A 25,542-nucleotide genomic window follows, 5' to 3' on the forward strand; every position below is an offset into this window, starting at 1 on the left:
ATGAGGGCCTCAGATGACCCTGCACTAGTGTGAAACCCTCCCTGCCGCCCTCCGTGATGCCCTGACCCCCCTCAGGCCCTGGCAGGCCGTGCTCACTCCCATTCCCCACTGGACTCGGGCACTGCCCTGTGGGGCTGCCCCGGAGCCCTGCTGAGCTCCCCTGGGCTGCCCAGTGCCCAAATCATCTCCTGGGTGGGAAACACAGAGACACGCTGAGACAAGTCTTGTTTAGGTTTTTATTTTGTTTTCATTAAAAAAAAAAAAAAAAAAAAAAGCGCAGCACTTTATCGTTGTTGAGGTGTTGTTCAGCACATTCCTGTTCTGAGAAGAATTGTGTACCTGTGTCCCTGCTGTTCTCAGCTCCCAGCAGCCCCAGCACAGGGCCCAGCTGAGAGGGCAGGCAGGGTGTGCAGGGGTCTGCTGCCCTCTGTCCCCACAGCAGCTCCCCCACGAGCCCAGCGGTGTCCCTGGGGAATCTGGAATGCCCATTTCTGGCACAGCCTGGGCCCAGGGTGCTCGGGGCCTCTGGGCCAGGCACGGTGGGGCGTTCCTGCCCCTGGTCCCAGTTAAACCCCTGCAGCTGCTGGGCTCCTCCTGCCCCCAGGAACACAAAGGGGCTCCACTCCCACCTATCTGCATGGCCTCAGTGTCCACCAGAGCTGAGACCAGATCTCTGTGGTCAGAGGTCCAGGCCAAGGATCCACACAGTCCAAAGATCCCAGTGCCCCTGTCCTCCCCCTGGCCAGAGGCAGGGCCCCTCCAATGCTGGTCAGGTACACGCTGCTCCCCTCCTGGGGTCCCTTCAAGAGAATCAGTCCTGTTATCATTCCTGTGCCATCCAGAGTTCTGTACACGAGACAGAACTGGCTCTGGATGGGTTCCTGTGGAAGGTGTTCCTCTTTCCAGTTCACCTGCCTGGGCATGCAGCAGACACCACAAACAATAAAGCCATTTTCAAACCATTCCCTGGTCCCAGCAGAGCATTACAGCAGGCAGGGAGTTCCCCCTGTGCAGAGAAACAGAGAGAGCAAGGCACGGGAGCCAAGGGAGCACCGTGGGGAACAGGGGGGTTTGTGACACAGAACTGTAATTCTGATTCTCTCAGGACTGTCCTCACACTGGGAGCCAAAACGTGCACCAGTTTGAAAGCAACCCAAGCAGAACCACAATTCAATAGGAAAATGAAAATAAAGGCAGAAAGCCCTGGCTGAAAGTGCCAGAGTCAGGATACAACCTGGCAGCCTGTCGGTCAGGGCGTGGTACCAGTCCAGCTCAGGTGGCTGCAGCCCTCGGGGGTGGTTCTGATGGAGAGGTGACCCTGCAGAAGGCTCTGCTCCTCCTCTGAAGGTCCCGTGGTGACCGTGGAGCTCCTCTCCTCTGGGAATGCGGCAGGCACGGTGCTGCAGGTGCCGGAGCTCAGCGATACCGGGCAGGAGTGCCCGGTTCCTCCCCTGGGCAGAGCATGTCCGGGGATGATGTCATTTATGGCTCACGCAGAGGGTCTGATGGCCATTAGCAGGGGACAGCCCCGAGGGAGTCACCAGAGATGGGTCCTGGAAGAGAGAGAGAGAGAGAGAGAGAGCGAGCACTGCCTCACCTGTTTGAACAGCCCGTGGAGAGGGGACAGGATTCACCAAAACCTTCGGTTTCACCTTTCCTTGTCCCCTGAGATATGAACCCGCCCAGGGGTCCCTCAGGTAACCCCACCAGGGACTGCAGTGACCTCAGGAACCCCAAATCACCTCAGGTAACCCCAAATCACCTCACGTAACCCCACCAGGGACTGCAGTGACCTCAGGAACTCCAAATTTCCTCAAATGACCCCTACCAGGGACTGCAGTGACCTCAGGAACCCCAAATCACCTCAGGAACCCCCACCAGGGATTGCAGTGACCTCAGGAACCCCAAATCACCTCAGGTAACCCCAAATCACCTCAGGTAACCCCACCAGGGACTGCAGTGACCTCAGGAACCCCAAATCACCTCAGGAACCCCAAATCACCTCAGGAACCCCCACAAGGGACTGCAGTGACCTCAGGAACCCCAAATCACCTCAGGTAACCCCACCAGGGACTGCAGTGACCTCAGGAGCCCCAAATCACCTCAAGAACCCCCACCAGGGACTGCAGTGACCTCAGGAACCCCAAATCACCTCAGGTAACCCCAAATTACCTCAGGTAACCCCACCAGGGACTGCAGTGACCTCAGGAACCCCAAATCACCTCAGGTAACCCCACCAGGGACTACAGTGACCTCAGGAACCCCAAATCACCTCAGGTCTCCCCCGTGCCCTCAAGCAGCCCCTGGGCTCTGCCCCCTCAGCTCCAGGGATCACAGCCCACAGCACCCATCAGAGCCAGGCTGGGGCAGGGGTGCAGAGCAGCCTCTCCACAGCTCCCTCCCAGCCTGGACCCTCGTTCTTCTCTTCTCCTCAGCAGCAGGATCTGAGCAGGCAGAGCTCCCCTGGCTCGTGGTGGCCCTTCAGTTCAGCTGCACACAGCCAGTGCAGAGCCCTGAACTGGGTTAAAGAACCCAAAGCAGTGAATATTGTTAGCAAAAGCACAAACCAAGGCAGTGGGCCCAGGCCAGCTCATGCCCCGCTCCTCCTGGCCTCTGGCAGCCCAGGGCAGCGCGTCTGAAGGGAATGGGCAGGGGCACTGTGGCTGCACTCACTGGGGTAATTCCCACACACACATCACAGGAGTGCCTGAACCAAAGGCACCTGCTCATCTTCCCCACGGAGCAAAAGAACACCTGAACGATTGTTCCCCCTTTGGCACAGAGTTCAAATCAGACACAGAAGTTCCAGGACTAGCAGGAAACACTTCTTGGTGCAGCAAGGGCTCCAGTGTGGTGAGCCCTGGTCAAACAGCAGAACCTGACACCCTCAACAATCCAGTTTTATGTTCTTTTTTACAAAGGGCACATTGATTCCTTCCCAGTCACTGTCCTGGAGGCTGCCCCTGCCCTGTGGTTCTGGGGCTCCCTGCACTTTTTCCCATCAGGGCCTGTAAAAACTGTGCCATTATCCTGGCCTGTACCCTGGCCTTTCCTCATCCCTTCTTTCACACCTATCACACACCTGCTGTCCTTTCTAACCCATTCCTGGGGGGCCCAGGCACTCTGCCACCTCTCCATCCCCTGCTCCTGCTGCCTGTGGGCTCTCAGCCCCACAGCCACCAAATTCTCTGTAAAATCACTCGTATGCCCAGTGACACAAACAAAATCCCTTCGTGTACCAGGCCAGGCTGCGGCGATGGACTGTCTCTTGTATGGCACCCCAAAGGCGCTCCCTGTCCCTTACAGGGCACCCCAAAGTTGGTCCTTGTACCTTACAGGGCACCCCAAAGCCCTCCCCGTCCCTCACACCCCAAAGCCCTCCCCGTCCCTCACACCCCAATCTCTCCCCATCCCTCACCCGGCCCTGCCCAGCACCGAGCCCCAAGCCACAGCATCAGCCCAGTTCCCACAGTGCCCGGCCCTGCCCACCCCCTCTTTCTTTCACTCTTTCCCTCCCTTCCTTCCTTCCGTGCCTTCCTTCCTTCCACGCCTTCCTCCCTTCCTCCCTCTCTTCCTCTCTTTTTCTTTCTCTCTCTCCTTCTTTCCTTCTTTCTTTCCTTCTCTCTCTCTTTCTCTCCCTCACTCTTTCCCCCTCTCTACTGCTTTTTGCTCTCTCTCTCCCTCCCTCTTCCTTTTTATTTTTCCTCTCTTTCTCTCTCCCTCTCCCTCCCTCCCTCCCTCTCTTGTTTTTTTCTCTCTCTTTCTCTCCCTCTCTCCCTCCCTCTCCCATTATTTTTTTCTCTCTCTCTCCCTCTCGCTTCCTTCCTCCCTCTCTCTCCCTCCCTCTCTCTCCCGGTTTTTTCTCTTTTTCTCTCTTTCCCTCTTTCCTTCCCTCTCTCCTGCTTTTTTTTTCTCTCTCTCTCTCTCTTTCTCTCCTTCCCTCCCTCTCCCTTTCTCCCTCTCTCTCCCATTTTTTTCTCTCTTTCTCTCTCTCTCTTTCTCTCCCTCCCCCTTTCTCCCTCTCTCCCCCTCTCTCCTACTTTTTTCTTTTTCTCCCTCCCTCCTCGGTTATTTCTCTTTCTCTTTCCCTCCCTCTCTCCTGCTTTTTTTTCTCTTTCTCTCTCTCCCTTTCTAACCCTCCCTCCCCCTTGGTTTTTACATTCTGCTTGGGGTTTTGCTAGGTAATAAACAAAGTGGCTCTGATTCCTTGGGAAATAAAATATACAAAAGTGATTTAGTGCTGGCTTCCCAAACTCGCTCATAAGAAGTTTCCTGAAGCAAACTGGTATTTCAAAACCTGCTTCTGAAATGTTTACCCATCTCTGACACGAAAAGAAAAGATTCTGGAGCAAATAATCCACTGCAAAGATGCAGCTGAGGGAATATATTTATGATAAAAACAATGGCTTAGCAAAACATTCCATTACAGCAGAGAGAGGAATTGGACAGGCTTTGAGACAAATAAATGCAGGCAGTGCTCACTCCTGAGGTGTGGGGGCATCCAGACTAAAGGGGTTTATGTTCAGAAATGTCCCAGCTCTGCTGCAGAGCAGTGTGAGCCCTGCCACAGCCCGGCCCGGCCGTGCCCTCCGGAGTCACTGCCAGCAGCGCTCAGGACAGGCACCAGAGCTGTCCAGGGGAGCCCTGCATCCTCCTGAACACCGGGCTGAGCCCCGGGCAGCGACTGCTTCCCTCTGTCCATGCTGTGAAAATGCTCTCACTGACACCCCCTGCTCTCCTCAGTGACTCCTTCCCTCTGTCCTGCCCTGGAAATGCTCTCACTGACACCCCCTGCTCTCCTCAGTGACTCCTTCCCTCTGTCCCTGCCCTGGAAATGCTCTCACTGACACCCCCTGCTCTCCTCAGTGACTCCTTCCCTCTGTCCCTGCCCTGGAAATGCTCTCACTGACACCCCCTGCTCTCCTGAGCCCAACCCCAGAGCCTGAGCAAGACTAACTCGACATTCCCTGACCACTCTGAGAAGCAAAGAGCCAGAGAAAAGGAGAACTGCACTGGGAAGGGAAGGACATTTTCAGCTGGAAATTTCTGTCAGTGCTTCTCGTATTTGGTTGCCACTTGCAGAAATGTTCCAGCTGCCAATGAGGACAAACAAAAGGCATTCAAAAGCACAAATATTCTGTTTTTAGCCACATCAAGGAGCAGAAGAGTCTGGGGAAAGGGCTGTGACAGGAGGGTTTACAAGCCATGTACAGCCAGAGTTTGCTCCATTCCAGGGCTCAGAGGGGACTGAAGCTCTCAGTAAATACAGTAAATACAACCAATGCCTCATTCTAAAAACAGCTAAGGGGGAAAGAGAAAATGCTATCCTGAACTCAGCTGTCTGCACCAGAACAAAAGCAGAGCACAAATGGTCACCTGAGAGCTCAGCCCTCCACTCCCAGCCCTTTAAACGTGAAAGAGGGAGCTCATTTTACCACTGGGCTTTTTACTTTTATCTCATCCTTTGCCTGTCCCTCCAAAAAGGCTCCTCACTCCCTGTGTCACCTCCTGAGCAGTGGGGAGTTTAACTTTGTGTAAACTTTTACTTTTCTGTCGCCGGGCACCTGAGGCAGCCCCACCTGGGTCTGTGCCGGTGGTGCTGCCCCTCCAAGCCCCTCCCTGCAGCCCAGAACAAATCCTGCTGTGAGAGGAGATTTATGAGGTGCCATTTTAACCAAACACTGTCTGTGTATCCACGGGCACATCACACAGTTCCCTTCAGCACCCCTTCTTTTAAAAAACATTTCTCTTCATTTGAACAGCAGCAAGTTCAGTGACAAATCCAACACCTTTGTGCAAAAAGCCAGTTCAAGCAGAGGAAGCACAAACTCACCCATTCCTGCAGCAGCCGCAGCCCAGGAGCTGCCTTAGCCCCGCTCCCGCCCCGCTGTGGGTTTGGTCTGGGCTCAGCTGCTCCCTGCCCGCAGGTGCCGGAGGGGAGGAGCCCGTCAGCAGCAGCCCCTGGGCAGGAGGAGGGGCTGCCAGAGCCCTGCGCTGCCTTTGGGGTTCCCAGTGGGGGGAGCTGTGCTGGGGGTGGGAAATGCCCCCGGAGCCCGCGGACATCGCCTCACACGCGGCCACATCCAGCGGGGATCCAGCAGGAGCTGCAGCACAAACCCCGGGCTGGAGGCACAGGGTGCTGCTGCTGCCTGAGTGCTGCCTGCAAGGCCGGCCTTGCCAGGCTGAGCTCAGCGCTGGGCTCTCACTGGAACACCCCGGAGCCCCACAGGCTGGACCGATGGACCTCGAGGTCTTTGCCAGCCTAAATGTTCTGGGATTCCAGGAGGTTCCAGAGCCCCTGGTGAGCAGAGGGACTGTGCAGGTCTCCAGATGTCTGTGCTGCTGCCCCAGGATGTCTCCAAGAGCTCCTCACTCCATTCCCAGCTCTTGTGCTCCTCCCTTGAAGCAGCAAAGTGCAGTGATGAACCTGGAAATCACCAGGAAATGGAGTCTGAGGAGCGAGGGGTGTGTGCAGGGGATGCAGTGCTGGCTGCCACTGCCTGTCTCTGGCAGCAGCAGAGATTTCCCCTCCCTGTGCCCAGCACAGCCCCCAGTGACTGTGTGACACCCAAAAGCTGTGTGCACCCAGTGTCTGTGTGACACCCAAAAGCTCTGTGCACCCAGTGTCTGTGTGGCACCCAAAAGCTCTGTGCACCCAGGGGTGGCACCCAAAAGCTCTGTGCACCCAGTGTCTGTGTGACACCCAAAAGCTCTGTGCACCCAGTGCCTGTGTGACACCCAAAAGCTCTGTGCACCCAGTGCCTGTGTGACACCCAAAAGCTCTGTGCACCCAGTGTCTGTGGCACCCAAAAGCTGTGTGCCCCCAGGGGTGGCACCCAAAAGCTGTGTGCACCCAGGGGTGGCACCCTCCCTGCCCGGGGAAGCGCTCCCTGCCCCGCCTGCAGCACTGCCCACCCCAAACTGCTCCCAGCAGGGCCCTGCACAGCTCTGGGGCTCCCCTGCTCCATGGGCACTGCAGGCCAGAGCCACTGAACCTTCTGGGGAGCCAGAACGTCCCCACAAGCCCTGAGGGTGGGACACAGCCCAGGGGGGCAGAGCTGGCACAGAGACGCTCCGGCTGCTCCCGTGCGCTCCTGAGGAGGGAAGGTCAGAGGCTCCTGAGCCTGGAAAGGCTCTCCTTGGGACCAGCTCATCTCCTAAGGTCAGACACGCCAGCCCCAGCTGGAGTTCAGCTGCCAGGAGCCCTGGAGATGTGTGGCTGTTTGTGTGGGATGGACAGAGCCCTGCAGCCCCCACCTGAGATCTCTCATTCTGCAGGACCTCTTGTGCCAGCGGTCACCAAGCGCTGTAAACACGGAGCTCTCCCAAAGGTCAGAAGGAATAACCAAGCACAGGCTCCTCACTGAGCATTCACTTCCCTGACCAGTGACTGACAATCCACCCCTCCCTTTAAGGTACATCTGAGGACTTCTAAAATTGTGAAATTATGTTGTCTTTCTTTTGGTGTGGTTTTTTTCGCTGCCTTTCAACATCTTCCCTAAATTCTGTTGTTACTAATTTGTCTCTGAGGTTTGGCCCCCTGTAGAACAGGAGAAGGAGAGCTGAAAATATCTGTTTATTGAGGTTTGATGCTGCCACGTTTCCCTGCATAATTCATGTGGTGGCAAATGTAGTTCCTAGAATTCTATGAGAAAAATCTTAGTTCATGTCAGTCAACAGTAACGCTCCCAAGATGAGAACTAACATTCCATGTTAAGGGAAGGAAGTACAGAGAAAGAAACGCCCAGGGGTTGGGTTTAGTGGCCTTCTGAGTTCCATTTTATCTTTTCTATCTGCTTTGGCACCATGTCTCAAAGGGACAGCCCATCCTAAATATCTCTCCAGCCTCTCTCTGAAGCCCTGCAACAACAAAACAATTCTCTCTTTCTCTACACACACTCAAACCTGACGACAACATTCTTCCAGAATATTCAGGGCTTGCTTTGTGCTGTTCATAGGATCCTTTCACTTGCTGTAATTAATTCTCTGCATCTGGCCAAAGATTGCATTTTTATCTTTCCGAGCATTAAGTTTGCTATTAATATGTAAATCAGCAGGTTGTGGTTTTCTTGGAGCAGAAGAACATTTTTATCATTTTAATGCTAATTTCACCACGGTGGTCCCTTTCTGTGCTTCAAAAGTTAAGTGTTGCTGATATTTCACTCCAGAAAGCCAAAGTGAAAATCAGATTCCATTGCAGCAGGGGACACTGGCACTGGACAGCCTCACCCCCTGCCAGTGCCAGTGGGGAGCTGTTGGAGAACCAGGAACTGCCTCTCAGCCCTTCCCCAAATTCTGTTCTCCCAAGATGATTCTGATTTTCCTGTGAAGCCAGGTTGTGGCTACTGCAGCTGGAGCAGGATGCACTCTGCTGTTCCTTGGGTGACCTGGAGCCACAGACATTCCTAAAGTGTCCTTTTTCCCTGTTTCCCAGCACAAAAATAATTTGGTTTTCACACAGTTGCCTTAAAAAATCGCCACTCGGCAGGGCAGGGGAATACAAACAGACGCATTTATTTGTGGCACAAAGTGGACAACAGTTGCAGGGCCTGGAGGGACAGGACGAGGGGGGATGGCTCCACAGAGAGAAAAAAAAAGAAAGTAGACTTAGAATGAGTACTAATGAAGCAATTCCTCCCTGGGAGGGTGGGCAGGCTTTGGCACAGGTTCCCCAGAGCAGCTGTGGCTGCCCCTGGATCCCTGGCAGTGTCCAAGGCCAGGCTGGACAGGGCTGGGAGCAGTCTGGGACAGTGGGAGGTGTCCCTGCCCGTGGGTGGATGATCTCCAAGGCCCTCCCAAGCCAAAGCATCCTGTGATTCCAGGAGAGATCACCAAGGTTCCCCAGGAGCTGCAGTGTGGCCCCTGAGCCGGCTTGGGGAGGTCACTGGGCTGAAAGCTGCTGCTGAAGGGAATCCTCCAAAAGGCAGAACCGCTTTTCAGTCAGGCCAGCTGCCAAAGGAGACGTCCTGTACCTAAATTCCCACGAGCACAGCCCGAGGAAAGGGTGGAGGTGGGAGAGGCTGAGCAGCCCAGAGCTGCACTGAGGGATGGACACACTGACTGTGCCCTGAGTGCCTCACTCACACTGCTGCACTGAGGGATGGACACACTGACTGTGCCCTGTGTGCCTCACTCACATCCAGCACTGAGGGATGGACACACTGACTGTGCCCTGAGTGCCTCACTCACATCCAGCACTGAGGGATGGACACAGTGACTGTGCCCTGAGTGCCTCACTCACATCCAGCACTGAGGGATGGACACAGTGACTGTGCCCTGAGTGCCTCACTCACATCCTGCACTGAGGGATGGACACACTGACTGTGCCCTGAGTGCCTCACTCACATCCAGCACTGAGGGATGGACACACTGACTGTGCCCTGAGTGCCTCACTCACACTGCTGCACTGAGGGATGGACACACTGACTGTGCCCTGAGTGCCTCACTCACATCCAGCACTGAGGGATGGACACACTGACTGTGCCCTGAGTGCCTCACTCACATCCAGCACTGAGGGATGGACACACTGACTGTGCCCTGAGTGCCTCACTCACATCCAGCACTGAGGGATGGACACACTGACTGTGCCCTGAGTGCCTCACTCACATCCAGCACTGAGGGATGGACACACTGACTGTGCCCTGAGTGCCTCACTCACATCCAGCACTGAGGGATGGACACAGTGACTGTGCCCTGAGTGCCTCACTCACACTGCTGCACTGAGGGATGGACACAGTGACTGTGCCCTGAGTGTCTCACTCACACTGCTGCACTGAGGGATGGACACACTGACTGTGCCCTGAGTGCCTCACTCACACTGCTGCACTGAGGGATGGACACACTGACTGTGCCCTGAGTGCCTCACTCACACTGCTGCACTGAGGGATGGACACACTGACTGTGCCCTGAGTGCCTCACTCACATCCTGCACTGAGGGATGGACACACTGACTGTGCCCTGAGTGCCTCACTCACATCCTGCACTGAGGGATGGACACACTGACTGTGCCCTGAGTGCCTCACTCACACTGCTGCACTGAGGGATGGACACACTGACTGTGCCCTGAGTGCCTCACTCACACTGCTGCACTGAGGGATGGACACACTGACTGTGCCCTGAGTGCCTCACTCACATCCAGCACTGAGGGATGGACACACTGACTGTGCCCTGAGTGCCTCACTCACACTGCTGCACTGAGGGATGGACACACTGACTGTGCCCTGAGTGTCTCACTTTGCATGTTCTGACATTAAACAGAGTTAAAGAAACAGGAGTGTTGGCACCACTAAATATGGGGGGTTCTGAAATCTGGCAGAGTCTGGGACCTGAACCAAACTTGCAGACACCAAAGTGTGTGGAATTTTTTGCCACCACCATGAAATTTTACAAATTGGCTTAAAATCCTATTTTAAACCCAAATGACTGACTTAGATTTTTTGTACGTGTTCTGGATCTCAAAGTCCTCAGGTTCCTCTTCATGAATTTTGCATTCAATCATAAAAGCTGGAGTTATGTTCTAAGTTAGGAAGAAGTTCAAAAGTTTGGATTCTCCCTTAATCCACTGACTCAAAGGATTTTAAGAACATCAAACACAGCTACACTTTCAACTAAATCCTAATAGCTGGTGTAATAAATTCATATACATACATATGTATATATATGCACATGTATTTGCATACAGGCACATAACTATAATAAAAACCCTTCTTCCCTCCCTTAAAGGAATTTCTGACTGTGAATTCCTGCAGGTCATCTCTGGCATAAACAATCCATGAGTGTTTGCAACAAGGTCCTTTGACAGTTCCTGATCTCTGTTTATTTCCCCCAGGGCTCATTTGGTTTCTGCTGTCATTCTGTCTGACACTGCTCCGGCCCAGCCAGGGAACAGAGCTTTAATATTGGTTCATTCTGCCGTGGCTCTGGAGCTCCTGGAAGGCTGGGTCTACAGAGAGCAAAGGTTATTTCCCCTGTGCTTGCTCGGGGGCCTTGGGCCTGCCAGGAGGGTTTTCCTCAGCTGCTAATTTGGATGAGAGGCTCTGTCCCAAGCCTGGGGCTGCTCTGAGGAACAGCCACTGCTGGCTGTGCACCTCGGTCCCTGCCGAGAAATTCTTAGTCAAAGCCCTATTTTAAACTGATTTCCCCATGGAACTTCAAATTTTCCAGCTCTGATATATATGTGAAATATTTGGAGAGCATTAGGAAGGCAGAAGGGCCTGTGCTAAACCTCGGGAGGAACGGAGCTGTGCTCGATGCTTTTCCGTGTTCCAGGGCTTGTTAAGGATGATATTTTCAGAGCTGGGAACACGTCCCTGCTCCAAAGCTGTCCCATTTCCTCAGCTGCCACTGTTTCCTTATGCTCTGCATGTGCGTGGCAGGAGAGCCAGAGTTTCTAGCAGAGTTTAATTCTCCATGAAAATATTTGGCTGAAATTTGTGTCCAGGGCCCTGTCAAGCAACACAATGACAATAAACCCAGTCCTGCCTCAGTGACCTCCGAAAGTTCCTGCAGCACAGAGAGCTCTGCTTTCTCTGTGAGCTCCTTCCTGGGCTCAGAGAGTGAAGATGGGGGCATGAAATAAATACTCAGCCACCCCTGGTTATTGCCTAAGCTTGGGTGGGAGCTGGGTGTCATCTCTGGCTTGGCACTAAGCTTCCTCCATGGAAACGTGGATTTCCTTCCCACGGAGTGGACACAGAAATGCACTGTATTTGTTGTGAAACAGCAATTTTTGTTAGGAAAGGATCTCAAGTTTTCAGTGGTGCTAAAAGGATGAAGAGAACCAAACTCAGGAACAAAGATGCAAAGGAATCAAGCCTTGATTTTAGGTGGTGCTTTTCAGAGCATCAAAATTCACATTGTCATTATCAACATGGTTTTTTTCACGTAGTTAACTCAGCCACTCTTGCCCCCGACTCTTACACACTAAGCCCAAATTTCAGGTTTTCAAAATGCCCCTGGATTTCAGCTTAAAAGGACAGAGCAGTTCCAAAACAAGAACAAACTGCTCAGGGCTGTTTCTCTCATGGCTTTGGGTGTGGAAAGTGACGTATATCAGCGTCCCCCAGACTGCCTTCTCCTCTATTTTTTTTTAACTCTTTTTTTTTTTTTACTTTTAACTTCTGGTCTAAGATTTTGGGTTAAAGCATCAGAAACATGCTGACAGGAGCCTCTGCCTTCAGAGCCCATCAGTATCTCCTGCAGGACCATCACTCCTTTGGAGGATGAATTTAAAGCTTTCAAGATCCTGCTTTTACAGCAAGGAGCAAAGGGCTCCATGCAGGAATAAATTATATCCCAGGGCTGCTTCACCTTCCAGACTATTTACAACTTCCTCACCCACAGCCCAGAGAGGGGGAAGCTCCCACTGCACCACCACCTCCTCTTCCAGAAGGGAAGCAAGGAGAGACTGCGAATGCCACTTGGAGTGGCAGGCACTTCATCCACAGTGACAGTGCCCATGGCAGTGCTTGTCACAAGCCATCCGGGCTCCCAGCAGAGCCCAGCTTGGGGAGAAGAGAGAAAAAAAGGAGAAAAAAAATAAATCCAAAACTGCTGCCAGCAGAGACCAATCCACAGCCAGTGCTCAGGGTGCAAACCTGTGGCAGGACATTCCAAGAAGGCCATTTGAGCATCCAGGCCTTGGGGAAGGAGGGTGGGACAAGGAGCAGGCACCCAAGTGACTGAACCACTTCCCTGGCTCTGAACCTCAGCAGGGAAGAGCAGCGTGAATTCCTCTCCTAGGCAAGCCTCTCTTCTCCCAACAGCCTCCTGTGGCATCAGAGCTACACTTCCACTGCCCAGGAAAAGGGGAACCAGGAGGAAAGCAAAAGAAAAGAAACCGTAACAAAATCAGCACTCCACAAGAACACCACGACATTCAGCTACGCAGTCACTGCACCAGGGGAAGGACTGGATGAGGGAAAGGGGGACAAAAGGGACACACATCCAAGGTGTCACTCCCAAAACCCTCCAGGGGGACTCAGGCTCTCACATCAGGATTCAAAGAACTTCAGCCTTTGAAGCTGGTGAAGGTGAAGGTGAAACAAGGTGAAGGATTTAATGAACACAGTATTTCCACTCATGCCCTGGAAAAAAATTACACTCAAAAAAAGAACAACAACAACAACAAAAAAAAGGACAAAAAATTTTCTACATATTTACAAAAAGAAGTCCCCCAGCCTCGCAACCAGGGAGGTGGAGCAGCCAGTGGTGGGGAGTGGGACGGGGTTTCTGCCCGACCAGCAGTTCCTCAGAGGCTCCATCCCACGGGGAGCAGCAGAGCACGGCTCTCGTTGCCGGAGCGGAGCCTCAGCTCAGCCGGAGCTTGGTGTCCCGGCGGTCCGTGGGCGTCACCATCTCGTTGGCGTAGCCGTTCTCGGAGCAGAAGGACAGCTCGTCCGTGGCCTCCACGCCGTTGTTGATCTCTGGCAAGGGCAGAGAAAGCAGGGGGATCACCACAGGAGCTTCCCCCTGGACGGGGAGCGGGGCAGCCGTGCAGTCCCAGCACGCGGCATCCATCTGATCCCTCAGGGGACCGGGAACACTGCACGCCCATTTAGAACCGGCTCTGAACACATCTGCCTCCAGTCTGGAACTCAGCTCCACATCTCAGCCCTTCAAACTCCGGCCACCGCCAGGGGCAGAGCTGGATCCCCCCTACAGCCGATGTCATTGTCACAGGCTGAGCAAGTCACCTGTGGGACAGTGGCACAAATACCTGAACCCACTTCCTACCCAAATGGCCACCCTGGGAAAGGACTGACTGCTCTAGTCACCGGTTTCACCAGGAAAAACCTCCACCCACCGATGTTTGAATGGTAAAACATCCGCCCTGGGCAGGGATCTTTGTTTCAGAGGCACAAAACTTCCATCTGCACCCCCCACCTCCAGGGGATTTTATGTCTGGGATGTTTTATGTCTAGAACATGTCAGGGCAACTTAATTCTGCTGTGGTCAAGCTGCTTTCCTTGTCTGGGTTCCCTGGCTTTATACCTGATTTTCACCACCTCTGGCTGGCATTTCACACAATAAGCAAAGTTGCCTTTTTGCTCTGTCTGTGACCAGTGCACTAAACCCTGATCCCTGCTGGGCATCTCCAGACCCTAAATACAAAAGAAGAAAACCCATAACAGAGCTCAGGGGGTGGGGGGATTATATTCACATTCCTTCAAAGGTGAGTTTTCCAGCTCCAGGCACCACATTTAACCTTTTAAAGCTAAACATTTCCATCTTTGCTCACAGCTTTGCTATCTATCTTAGAGGTGGCATGTGATGAACACATTACCAATGTGTTCCAACAGATATAAACTCTGGGAGGAGCACAAGGATATCAGGAATGCCACAACCTCTAATGCCACTGAATTCCAGGTCTACCCCAAACTCGTATTTGTGGTCACATATGCCATTGTTAGTGAGATTTATGGCTTTTGACAATGGCCAGTGGAGAAGATGTGGGGCAGTCTAAGATGGGATAGGCCAGGGGGCTAAATTATATTAAAGCAGGATTTCTGAGCATATCAGTGCTCAGACCTGAGCCAGTTTGGGACGGGCCACAGAATCCCAGAACGGCTTGGATTGGAAAGGACCTTAAGGGTCATCCCATTCCCATCCCCACAAGCCATGCCCCTATCCCACGAGTGCCGTGCAGCCAGGTTAGCCCAGTCCCTGACCCAGAGCAGGACAAGAGCCCTGAATCCAGAGCAGCTCCTCCCTCAGCAGGGACACTGAGGGAGGGACCCACAGCCCCTCCCTACCTGAGAAGATCAGCTTCTCCTTCATGATCTTGACGTCCTGGCTGGAGCGGCGGACGGCAGCGCTGAGCATGATCTGCTCCGGGTTGTAGGTCCTGATGCTTCCCAGGCGCCACCTGCAAGACAGGAGCAGGATCTGAGGGGCTGCCCTGTGCAGACACTGCAGCATCCTCAGTGCAGGAGGCCACAGGGTCCCTTTGCCCCTCGCACCTACACAACCCCGCGTGGTGGGAGCATGTTCAGAGATGAGTGTGCTGCCTCAGGCACCTTCAACCACCTCCAGCACCCTGATTCCACCCAGGAATTAGACCCATGGATTCACAAATCCATGAACCAGTTTCCCCAGGGACTGCAGCTGTCCCACAGCCCTCTCTAGTTGTACAAAGTTTAAACTTTCAAAGGGAACAGAATAGGAGAAACAGCCAAGAAAAGAAACCAAAAATTTTCCCTCACCGAGAGTCACGGTCAGGCTTGTGGGAGAAGAGAGCTCAGAGACAATTTAAAGTTTCAAAGCTGAGACACAGCAAGGAAATGGCCCCAGACTGTGTCAGGGAGGTTTGCATTCGGTATAGGAAATATTCCTTCCCCAAAAGGGCTCTCTCCAGCCCCTGCACAGCTGCCCAGGGCAGCGATGGAACGCTCATCTTAGGAGGGATTAAACAGCCATGAGGATGTGGCACTTGGGGGCACTGAGTGCAGCCCCGTGGCAGACCCTCACTAGGAGGGGAGGGTGGGCTGCTGGAACAGGGAAAACAGAGCCTGGCAGCTGTTCCCAGGATCCCACCACAAGGGGATGATATTTAGGCCAGGCTTTCACAGCCCACACCCCACTGACCCACCTGTAAATCCTACTCTCCCTGCCAGAGCCAGGGATGCCCTAAAGCTATTGGATAAAGAAACAGCAGGGATTTAGGGTGGTTTATGAGTTTTCGGATCTGCTGGCACCATCTAGTGGATCACCCACACAAGAGAAGGAGATCAAAACAATCACCTTCTCTTCAGTTTCTAACCCCCTACCCAGCCCCAGGAGCAGAAGATTTGAGGAGCCCACAGATCTCCAGCCTGGGTCTACGGCATCAGCCTGACAAATCAACATCCACAAAAGAGTTTCTGCAATATTTCTCCCAGGAAAATGTAGCTGCAGGTGTCAGTTTTGTAGGGTTTCCACCCCCTTCCCAAATCCCAGTGCCTGGCACTGGGTGACCTGAATCAGGCTTTGACCAGGGTACAGATGAAGGCTACACAGGAAAGAAGGGGTGGGATGGCAACACGACACAACTCACAGACCCATGGACAGAAGCAATGCAGAGGAAGCACAAGGAGGCAAAGACATTCAAGTATAAAACAAATTTAAAAAAATAATACATTTTTTTCCTCTATCATCATCTAAACTGAGCCCACTCTGACCTGGAAGCACATATTTTTGGTCTTAGTCTCCCCTGCAGGCATATCCCACAATGGGACCTTGCAATGTGATTGCAAGGTCTCCCAGGGTAAGGCCCTCCTTAAACTTTAAATCAGGGCCAAAACACCAGTCTTGGCACAAGTCTTTTCTTTGCCCACCACAGCAGGATTTTCGGCATCTCTGTGGCCAAAGGTGACCTCTTACCCACAGATCCCAGCTATCCCATGGAGGACAGGGGACATTCTGAGAGAGAGCCCAGCCTCAAACACGTGCAGGGCTTTTCTCCTGCTGCCAAGAGGGACAAGCACTGCTTTGGGCTCTCCTTCTCCTGTGGTGGCTGTGGGCACACCCAGGGTGGTAAAACACACACGAGGAGACGATGGCTCCTCTCACAGGGGTGCACTGCTCTGACTGAGCCAGGAAAGGGTCACCCCGTCTTTCAGGGGTGCTTTGAAATATCCTCTCAGAAGAGCCACAGGTACTTTAACCACGATGCAACTGCGACCAACACCTCGTGAAACAACCTGTGCTGCACTCAGAAGCTCGGGGTCTCCAAAAAGCTGGGTGAATAGAAAACAGCACCTCTCCTACCCCCTTGGACTCTGTTGTGGTGGACCAGGGTTGGGACAGCAGCGTGCAAAAAGGCCAGAGAGACAGCAGGAAGGTCCTGTTCTGGGAGGCTGGCGTCAGAGCAGACCAGACGGACACGGGGTGGGAACAGACTAAAAAATACTGGGACAACAACACAGAGACAGCATACACCGGGTTAGGGCCACGGCCAGACCCTGGGGTGGGAGGGGAGATGCTCAATGCCATGGAAAGGAGGTGGGAGAGGGGCAGGTTGAGGAAAAAATGGGGTTGCTCGGCACTGAGGTGGTAAGATGGAGCAAGCACAGAGCCAAGCCAGCTGCATAGAGTCCCCCTCCTGTGCCTGCTCCTGCCTAAATCCTGCCCAGCTCCACCACGCCTGCCTTCTCCTCACCCACAAGCAAGGGGGAGGTGAGAAGGGGAGACCACCCGACCTTCCTGCGCCCCCAGGAGCGCTCAGCCCGGCCCAGCAGCCAGGTCCTGCTCTGGGGAGATGCCCTAACCCCAAAGCACCTCATGGACACCTGCAGGGGCTCACCCCGACCCCGAGGCAGTGGCTGGGCAGAGGGAGGGGTGACCAAATCCTCAGGAATACAAAACCCCATGGCACAGAGTGGGAGCAACGGAGAAGGGAACACGTGAAGGGCTCTGCCCGAGTAGGGACGCGGTGAAGGCTTTAGTGCAGACAAGTGACGGCGCTTCCCTCCAAAGGGAGGGGAATGACTGGTGAGGGAAGGGCCAAAACGAGGAGAAATCTGGGATTCTGACTGATGGCGCTTCAAATCCAGTGCCCCAGGCTCAATTCCCTCCCCTGCTGCAGTGCTCTTTGTTTTCACACCGTATTTCCAGTTTCACAGGGGTGCAGCTCGGGAAGATCCCAAGCGCTGAGGGCGGCAATTGATGAGCCAAACCTTTCCAGTTATCAGCCCCATTAATTCAGGGAATTAATTACAGAAGTGCTGCTTCATGTAATTGAATAGATCCCATGGCTTTCCTTAGGACAGAGGCTGGGCTCAAACATCTCTGGTAAATACTGGAAGCTGGAAGCTGAATACCCATCTCTGGAAGGAAAGGGACGATTTCCACAGGATTATTTCCACAGAGAAAGCACTACATTCTCTGGGAATCTCCCAATTACAATGTGCCCTGGGACCTCAGAATTGGGCTGTTTTAAAAGGCAGTGACTTGGATCATTGTAACAGAGGGTCAGATTGCCTTCAAAACATCCACTGGCTTCAGCATCAGACTTCCATGGCGCTCATGGCTACGGACTATGCAATGCTCAATCCCTCACAGTCCCCTCCTGAAGCCAGATGTGGGAAAGCATCACAAAAGCTGCCTCCTACCCTGTCCATCTGCAGTGAAGCCATAGCAGAGAGGGAGAAAGAAAGAGAGAAAGGAAGGTTGAATGAAAAAGAGAAAGAGGAGGAAAGCACCAGAATTACCTGATCATGTGATAGCTGTGAGATGCCAGAATGCAGCAGAGAGAGAAAGAGGAGGAACATGCACAACAGTCAGAGCAGTAAGAAAATAAACAAGGCAAAGAGGCAAAAAAAGGTTAGTTAGAAGTCATCACAGTTGGTATTTCCCCTCTGGAGAGGCTGCCACGATGCTGTCACCGGGGCTGGAGCAGAAGGGCAGGAGCAGTCCCTGCCACGGCTGCGGAGGAGAGAGAAGCCACGCAGAGGACAGAGGACGAGCACATCGAAGCAGTGCCTCTGCTCCCACCCACCCCTCATCCTTGCATGAAGGAAGCAGCTCTGGTTTGCCCCAGAAAGGACTTGGGGAAAAAAACAAAACAACCAAACTGAACCAACCGACAACACGCCAAAAAAAATCAGCCATGACACAAAGGCCAAACGCTGAGCCCCATTCCCCAGGGCTGAATCACGTCAGCAGGTAGCACTTGGGCAGTTCTGCTCTGATTTGGTTTTGACATCACCTCACTCCTGCTAGCAATTCTCTCATGTGGTGGAGAAACTGGAACATCAGGGAAAGGGGTCTGTTCTGCACCAGGCTCTTGGCAGAGCAAGTCCTTTGCTGCAGGGAAGTCAGACTTCTGGAGTAGAGTTTCTCTTTCTTCTTTCTCACGAAGCAACTGATTTGATTTGCAGGAACATAACGTTTCCCACAGTAATTCCCTGCTCATGGAAAGGGTGTTGGAAGTGAATGATCTTTAAGGTCTCTTCCAACCCAAACCATTCCATGATTCCACAATATTTCTACACCCAAACAGGGAAAAAAGGATTTAAGAAAACTGTAACACGTTCTTTTCAAACACTGTAATGGTGGAATCTCAAAATCCCTCTCCTCTTCTTCCTTTGAAGCACTGTAATGTCTTTCTCAACATCCATTTCCCTAAAGCTTCTACAGTTTCTCCTCCACATATTTTAGGAGCAAAGCAAGGCATCTGACACTACTAATTTGTGATCCCTCATTCTTAATAGGTGCATCCAATTCTCCATCTCCTCTTGGGAGTGGAATTGTTGTTTGCAAGGATTTCTTATTAGATATTTCCCCTGCTACTGCAATCCAAGAACTGAGGCTCAGGGTACCCCTCTCTCCCACCTCCACCCAACAATCTGGACAAAAACACAGGTCACAAATACACAAGAACAGAGCTGTAACAAACTTACTTCTGGAATATAAAAACTCCTACAATTATGAGAAATGAAATGAGATCAGATGTGATCCAGATTAGGTGGTACTCGTCTGGAGGCTGCAAGACACAAAACAGAAGCAGGCCTTCAACATTTGGGTTTGTGCAATCACAGGGAGACCACACATGGCTGGAGTTACCACCAAGGAGCAAGAAAAGCACAGAGCTGCAGGGGTTAGGTATAAATCACAATATTTATGACCTTCCTAATGCCAGGCTGTCATCCAAAACCATCAGGCAAAACTGCAAACAGGAACAATTTGAAACTCCCCCTCCTTTAGTGTGCTGACATTTTCTCAGAGCTCTCTGGGCTGAAAGTTTCCTGTCTCAGCTGTATCTCAGGCTGAGGGCAAGATGCTGTTTGGCAATCCAAGTCTGGGGGAAAACAGGGAAATGTATCCATGCAGGGTCCATTTCAAGTGCAGATGGGAACTTCTAGGGACAGCCCCATGCTGCAAGTGCAATTTCTGTCCTTTCAGCCACTGGTAGGTCTGGTTCCATTGCCAATCTAAGTGGCCATCCCACCAGCTGGGCCCAGATGAACAATCATCACTGGGTCTCCTTATTCTTGTTCAGCTCTGGGGTAGCCAGAGGTACAACCTGTCCTTAGTTTGGGATTCAGAACAGCCAAAAACCTAATTTTACAACTTGGCCAAGACACTGAAGCCTGGCTTGCTGGTTCCCCTGTCTGCCCAGCTTCTCAAAGGTGTTTTTCCCTCAGAGGAAAACGGGGAAAATCACGTGGGTTAAAGAGGAAATGCAATGCAATCCTCAAGGATCCCACCCAAACTGATGGCACCGCGCAAGAGGAACATCAGTTCGTTCCCCTCTCAGGGCTCAGCTGCACAGAGCAGGGAAAACCCTCAAACCCCAACCAACCCTCCCTGGAAAAGCTCCCGCCTCGAGGCCCACCCACTGCCTTTGCTGCTGCCAGAGGCTCCCAGGGGGTGCTTACCATGAGCCAGATGGGGGAAGGCACCTTGCGGAGGACGTGGGAGCTGTCGGAGGTGACCGAGGGGACGCCGGCGCACCACAGGATGGAGAAGAGCCAGGGCTCGTTCACCGTGTACAGGTTCACGCTCAGGTTGGCCGTGGTGTAGTCCCTGCAAGGCACGCACGGGGTGACCTGCAGGACCCCACCAGACCCCAGCCCCACCAGGAGAGCTCCTGCCCCCAGCCACAGGGGGGTTCCTTTGGTTTGTGTGGCGTGAGGCAGGAGTTTCTAACAGGGCGTGGCGCTCCGTGAGCCAAGGCTCTGTGCTCCAAGGCTCTGCAAGCCAAAGGCTGGATCCTGGCAGCTCTCCTCACCCCTTGGCTGCTGCCTGGCACAGGCCACAGACCATCTCAGATGCTTCCCCAGGAATGATGGACGTGGTGTGTTTCTGGAACAACCACCTCACCGTGCTGATGCGAAATTAGCATCTGCCTCAGACGCCTGTAATGTTTCAGGGGCAATCTGCTTAATTAAACACTGACAGGGCTGTCTCCAGCATCAATGCCTACAACTTCCATGCCCTTGTTTTGGGGACAATTGCAGAGTTACAGCTTCCAGTCTCCTGAGGTCATTTTCCAATGCAGCTAAAACTGCCAGCTGGGGTCCAGGAGCTGCCAGCAGCAAACCAAGCACTGGCAATTACCTGGTACCCAGGTAATTCACATAAATTGCTCCATTTCCTGATCTGTGAAGCAGAATCATCAACAACCTCCCTCACATGGGCAGCACAGATTAATCCCTGCAATTTATCACTTGAGGTGGAAGGTCACAGTGGACATCTCCCAGCTCCAAAGGGGTTCTCAAGGGCAGGAGTGGTTGCTGCATCCAGGTGCTGGATTTGGGGAGAATGGAGAGAACTGTGTTAAACCAGGGCAAACTGTGTTAAACTTTTGACTGGGCATCACAGGGTTCAAGAAACATTCAGGTGACAGCTCTTATTTTGGAGACAGCTGCGGTGGGATTGATGGGAGATGGGGGCAGATAAACCGGGATAGAGGGGTGAGGGGGCACAGAGCCCTCTCCATGGGACAGAGCAAACAGGAGGTAAAACAAGCAGGAATTATCCCACAGGTAAAGCACAACCTTGGTTTCAAGGGTGAGGAGCTGGACTGACTGCTGGCAGCCACGGAAAGACACAGCTGGATCACCCCAAACAGGGCCCCGCTCTCAAAGAGCTGCAGGCTCAGCCCTTCCCTACTTCAGCTCTCACATGCAGCCAGACAGCTCCTTTGGAGATATTGCTCTTCTGCAAACCTGTTTAATTCCAATGTTTAAAACCAGAAAAGCCCTACTAGAAACGATCTTCCCTCCTTGAGAAAGGGGGCAAAGCTGGGAGCTAAAACACCCCACAGTTCACAGACAGGCTCAGGCAGGACAGGAACCCCTTGCTGTGCCAGGGTCATTACAGAGAAGAGCTGATCAGCCTAAATAGATGATACAGGACAGGAGTTTCTCTTTCTGCAAACAGAAATTTCTGAAAGCACACCCAGACTTTGGGCTAATCAAAATTCCGTGCTAGCATCTCTGGAGCAGACAAACGGAAGCAAAGGGCAGCTGCTAATGAGGAGGCAGCAGCACTCAGAGGGAACTCAGTGTGAAAGGCCCTCACTTTTCCCCAGAGCTGTGAGTGTAATAAGAATCAGCCAATTCATACATTTGTATTTCAAAGAGGCTCATCATATCCTGAGACAGCATGTAGAGATGCCAGAGGCAGCTGTGCACTCCCAGAAACAGCCTGGATTCCGGATGATGGGTAGGTAAAAGCTCGCACAGCTCAAGCTTTCAAGAGCAAATCCATCTGGGAAGATGCCTCTGTGCAAGCCAGACAGGCTGGGATGCTCAGGAAAGGGTGCTGAGGGCTCCCACAGGGGGCAGTACCTGACATCCTCGCTGGTGACCTTGGTGTACCGCAGGTTGAGCTTCACGATGCCCTTCTCCCTCAGGCGCTCTGCATCCAGCTTGAGGCCAGAAGTCTGCTGGAAACCCGGGGCCACCTGTCTGACCAGCTGCCTCTCTGTGTCCGGCAGCCACATCACCTGTGGGGGCAGCCACACAGAGCACAGGTTATGGCAGACGTGGTTCCTAAACCTGGGAACGCTCCAGCCCAGGGCACGGCATTCCCTGAGCTCACACCATGATCCCGAAGCACGTCAAACCAACAGCTCGTGCTCAGCTGCAAGGGGTGAAGGGCATCCTGGAATCACAGAGTGGTTTGGGTAGAAAGGGACCTTCAAGGTCATTCCAACACCTTGCCATTCCAGCACCTTTCTCTAGACCAGGCTCCAAGCCCCAAGTCTTAATAACCCAGTGACACTCATCTGCCAAAGCATCAGAGCAGCACAGAAGCAGCCACATGCATTTTCAGTAGGGAACCAAAAACCTGAGGGAGAAATCCCACTTCACATCCCCACACCTATGCTTTAACTAATTTTCTCTTGCTCTTCATCTCCACCTCTGTTGTGGCCTTAGTGGGGGCTTTAAAAAAAAGAGGGAGAACCAATTTCCTTATACCCAGAGAGAACCTCTCCCTGAGCTGTACCAGGGACTCCATTCCAGCCTCTGTGACCACTGGTACAACTCCCAGTGATGCCCCACTGGAGGCACACAAGGCTTCATGGAGACCACAAGGAGGCTGATTTTGGGAATCTCCCCAGCCCCACAGAACTCACAGCCTGCTGCTGAATTCCCGATGCCAGGATAGTTTCCAGGGTGATGTTGATGTAAGTGCTGTAGTAGGGATGAGCTGCCGGCAGGTCCTGGAAGTTCAGGATGAGGGATGTGTTGTCCTTGATCACCTCCAGCATATCTTCCAGCTTGCAGACTGACTGGTTGGCAGCCTCCAGGTAGTCAGCCCTTGAGAGAGACCCCGCTGTCCAGAAAGGGTCATTCTGAAAGCAAAGCACATCCCAGGATTACTGCCACAAAGCCCAGACTCCCCCAGCTGCAAAAACTGACGCTTCTTGCTTTTACTTTGTGGAGATGACTGTCCCAAAATTAAATTGAAAACAAGGGGAACAGTGTATAACACGCTGGTTTTTCTGTCTGTTTTTATAATCACATTCACCCTCCTGGGGGCCTTGAAGTTCTTTGTGCTCTACGCCAGGCTTGAGGCCCCTTCTTCCAGAAGAGGCATGGAGGGACAACATGGCCTAGACGAAGCCTAAGTTTAGCAGAGACAGAAGCAAACACGGTCTGTGCACACCTGATCCAGCTGCACCACACCGCCAAGGAGATGGCTCCACACCTCTCCTCCTCCAAGAGGAGCTGTGCCTGAGCTGTGGCCCCGTGGTACCCACCTGCAGGAACCACTCCCCAGCGTTGAGCTTCTGCAGGTCGGTCCAGTTGAACATGGAGCAGTGCTCATAGGCCCGCTCAGGAAACACCTCCTCCACGTTGGTGGTTCTCCTGAGAGTCTTGTCGTGCATCAGGAAGGGCACCCCGTCGTAGCTGCAAACACAGGCCCTGTCACAGGGGGGAGGACAAACTCCCACTCCAGCCTCCCTCACACCAAAATCCTTGTGAAGGTCTCAGGCAGCCTAAAAAAACCCCCGGCACTCTCAAGAGGAAAATCTCTCTCAGACACATGCTGGGTGTGGCAGCCACTCCTACACTGACACAACGCTGTCTACGCCTCCTCCACTTCTCCCCATCATCCCCTCCAAAATCTCAAACTCAGGTGGCTTTCACCCACCCTGAGCACTCATCAAAGCTTCCTTCCTCAGCTTCTGCAGCCCCCAAAACCATCAGAGCTTTCCCTGGATGCACACACACACAAACTCTCCTCTAGCTGTTCACAGCAGATCAGGAGGGAAATTTTCAAAGCCTCTCAGACTGTATGTGAACATCAGGCTTTCAGCAAGATGCAAGGCTTCCAAACTTCCAAAAATGCTCTGAACTTGCCTTCTCCAATTGAAAACTGGTTTTGTGCCCACATGATTTAAGTTCATGCTTTAAAAAAGGGAAAACCCACACCTCTCAGATGGAACTAAGCACCAAATGCATGCCCTAGGGTTTTTTAAGCCATCTGGGTATCACAGAATAATGGTTCTGGAAAGCATAAAAAACTCTTTAAACTTCCTTCCACTCAATTTTCTGTGACCAAGTCAGTGGTGAAACCACACAAGGTAGTGGCAGTTTTTTATCAAAGGCAGGGGAACAGTTGTCTGTCCCCAGAAATCAGGACAAACCCAGGGCAGGCAGCCTGACAGCAATGACATTTCCAAAGCAAGGAGCCCATGCTCCTAACAGGAGGCTCAGAAGAAGCCTGAAAAGAGGATGGGGTGAAATGACAAATTCCACTTGAATTAGGAGACAACCCAGAGCTGTTTTCCAGAGGGAAAATGAAACCAAATTTTGGACGATGGAGCAAACGTTGCCTCAGCTTTACCACTGCCCTCACAAGTCCCTTCTCACAAAGGTCACTGGCATCTTTATTTGCTATTTCTGGCCTGTGCTGTGCCAACTGCTTCCCCCAGCCCAAAGCAACCCGCTGACATGGCAATCCCATGCTGCTGCAGTCAGAAAGGGTTTAATAAATACAGTTAAAAATAAAATTTAAAAAAAAAGAGCCAAGCATCTGCAGAATGAAGAGTGTGGAGTGTTGAGAAGTGCCAGGAGCTCGAGTTTAACATCTCACAGAAGCGCAGAGCACTGCTGAGGCTTAACCACAGTGCAGAAATCCTATGGGGCACTTGACATTTGCTCCCTCCCTTCCAATCCTTCCCTCACAGGGTCACCCTGCACCACTCAGGGCTAACCACAGTGTCTTGGCAGGCCCAGGTTTGAAGGATTAACTCAGAGACAAGAATCTGAGCTTTAGAAAAAAAGATGTGGGAGGGAGTGGAAAAGGGAGGGGAACAGGCAGCAATTCCGGGCTCCTGCTGCTTGGAGCAAAGCTGGCTTTCCAACTGGTTTGGGCTGTGGAACAGGAATGGAGCAGGATGGGATGAGCAGGACACAGGCTCTGAGCGTGTGTCCAAGCTGCCCACCCATGCTGACACATGTCTAGAAGAACATGGAAACATTCCAGGAGGGATGGACCCCTGCAGCCACAGGTACAGAGAGCATCTTCCCGAAGGACAAGGACAGCAAGGGGTGCTGTGCTGCAAACCCTTCCCGAGCGTGCTGCCAGCTGCACCAAGATCCC

At 52.8% G+C, this 25,542-nt stretch overlaps 1 protein-coding gene and 1 long non-coding RNA gene across 6 annotated transcripts in view; both read right to left on the reverse strand.

Moving 5' to 3' along the window:
• Window positions 1–222: 222 nt before the first annotated feature.
• On the reverse strand, window positions 223–6,525 carry LOC134561963 (uncharacterized). Its single transcript, XR_010083032.1, has 2 exons — window positions 5,834–6,525; window positions 223–1,553 (listed from the first exon to the last, which is right to left on the reverse strand). It is a non-coding gene; the product is annotated as an uncharacterized LOC134561963 (long non-coding RNA).
• A 6,507-nt stretch (window positions 6,526–13,032) lies between these two features.
• GDPD5 (glycerophosphodiester phosphodiesterase domain containing 5) overlaps window positions 13,033–25,542 on the reverse strand; it is a 101,448-nt gene continuing 88,938 nt past the window's right edge. For all 5 annotated transcript variants that reach the window (XM_063419301.1, XM_063419304.1, XM_063419302.1 and 2 more), the window contains exons 10-16: window positions 23,693–23,843; window positions 23,066–23,284; window positions 22,275–22,432; window positions 20,358–20,505; window positions 19,380–19,462; window positions 14,754–14,866; window positions 13,033–13,424 (exon numbers count right to left, since the gene is read on the reverse strand). In XM_063419301.1, the coding sequence (XP_063275371.1) occupies window positions 13,309–13,424; window positions 14,754–14,866; window positions 19,380–19,462; window positions 20,358–20,505; window positions 22,275–22,432; window positions 23,066–23,284; window positions 23,693–23,843 (988 nt within the window). In that variant the 3' untranslated portion in view covers window positions 13,033–13,308. The remainder of the gene's footprint in view (window positions 13,425–14,753; window positions 14,867–19,379; window positions 19,463–20,357; window positions 20,506–22,274; window positions 22,433–23,065; window positions 23,285–23,692; window positions 23,844–25,542) is intronic.

This window comes from Prinia subflava, chromosome 25, assembly GCF_021018805.1.
Source record: "Prinia subflava isolate CZ2003 ecotype Zambia chromosome 25, Cam_Psub_1.2, whole genome shotgun sequence".
In the NCBI taxonomy this organism is placed as follows: Eukaryota; Metazoa; Chordata; class Aves; order Passeriformes; family Cisticolidae; genus Prinia; species Prinia subflava.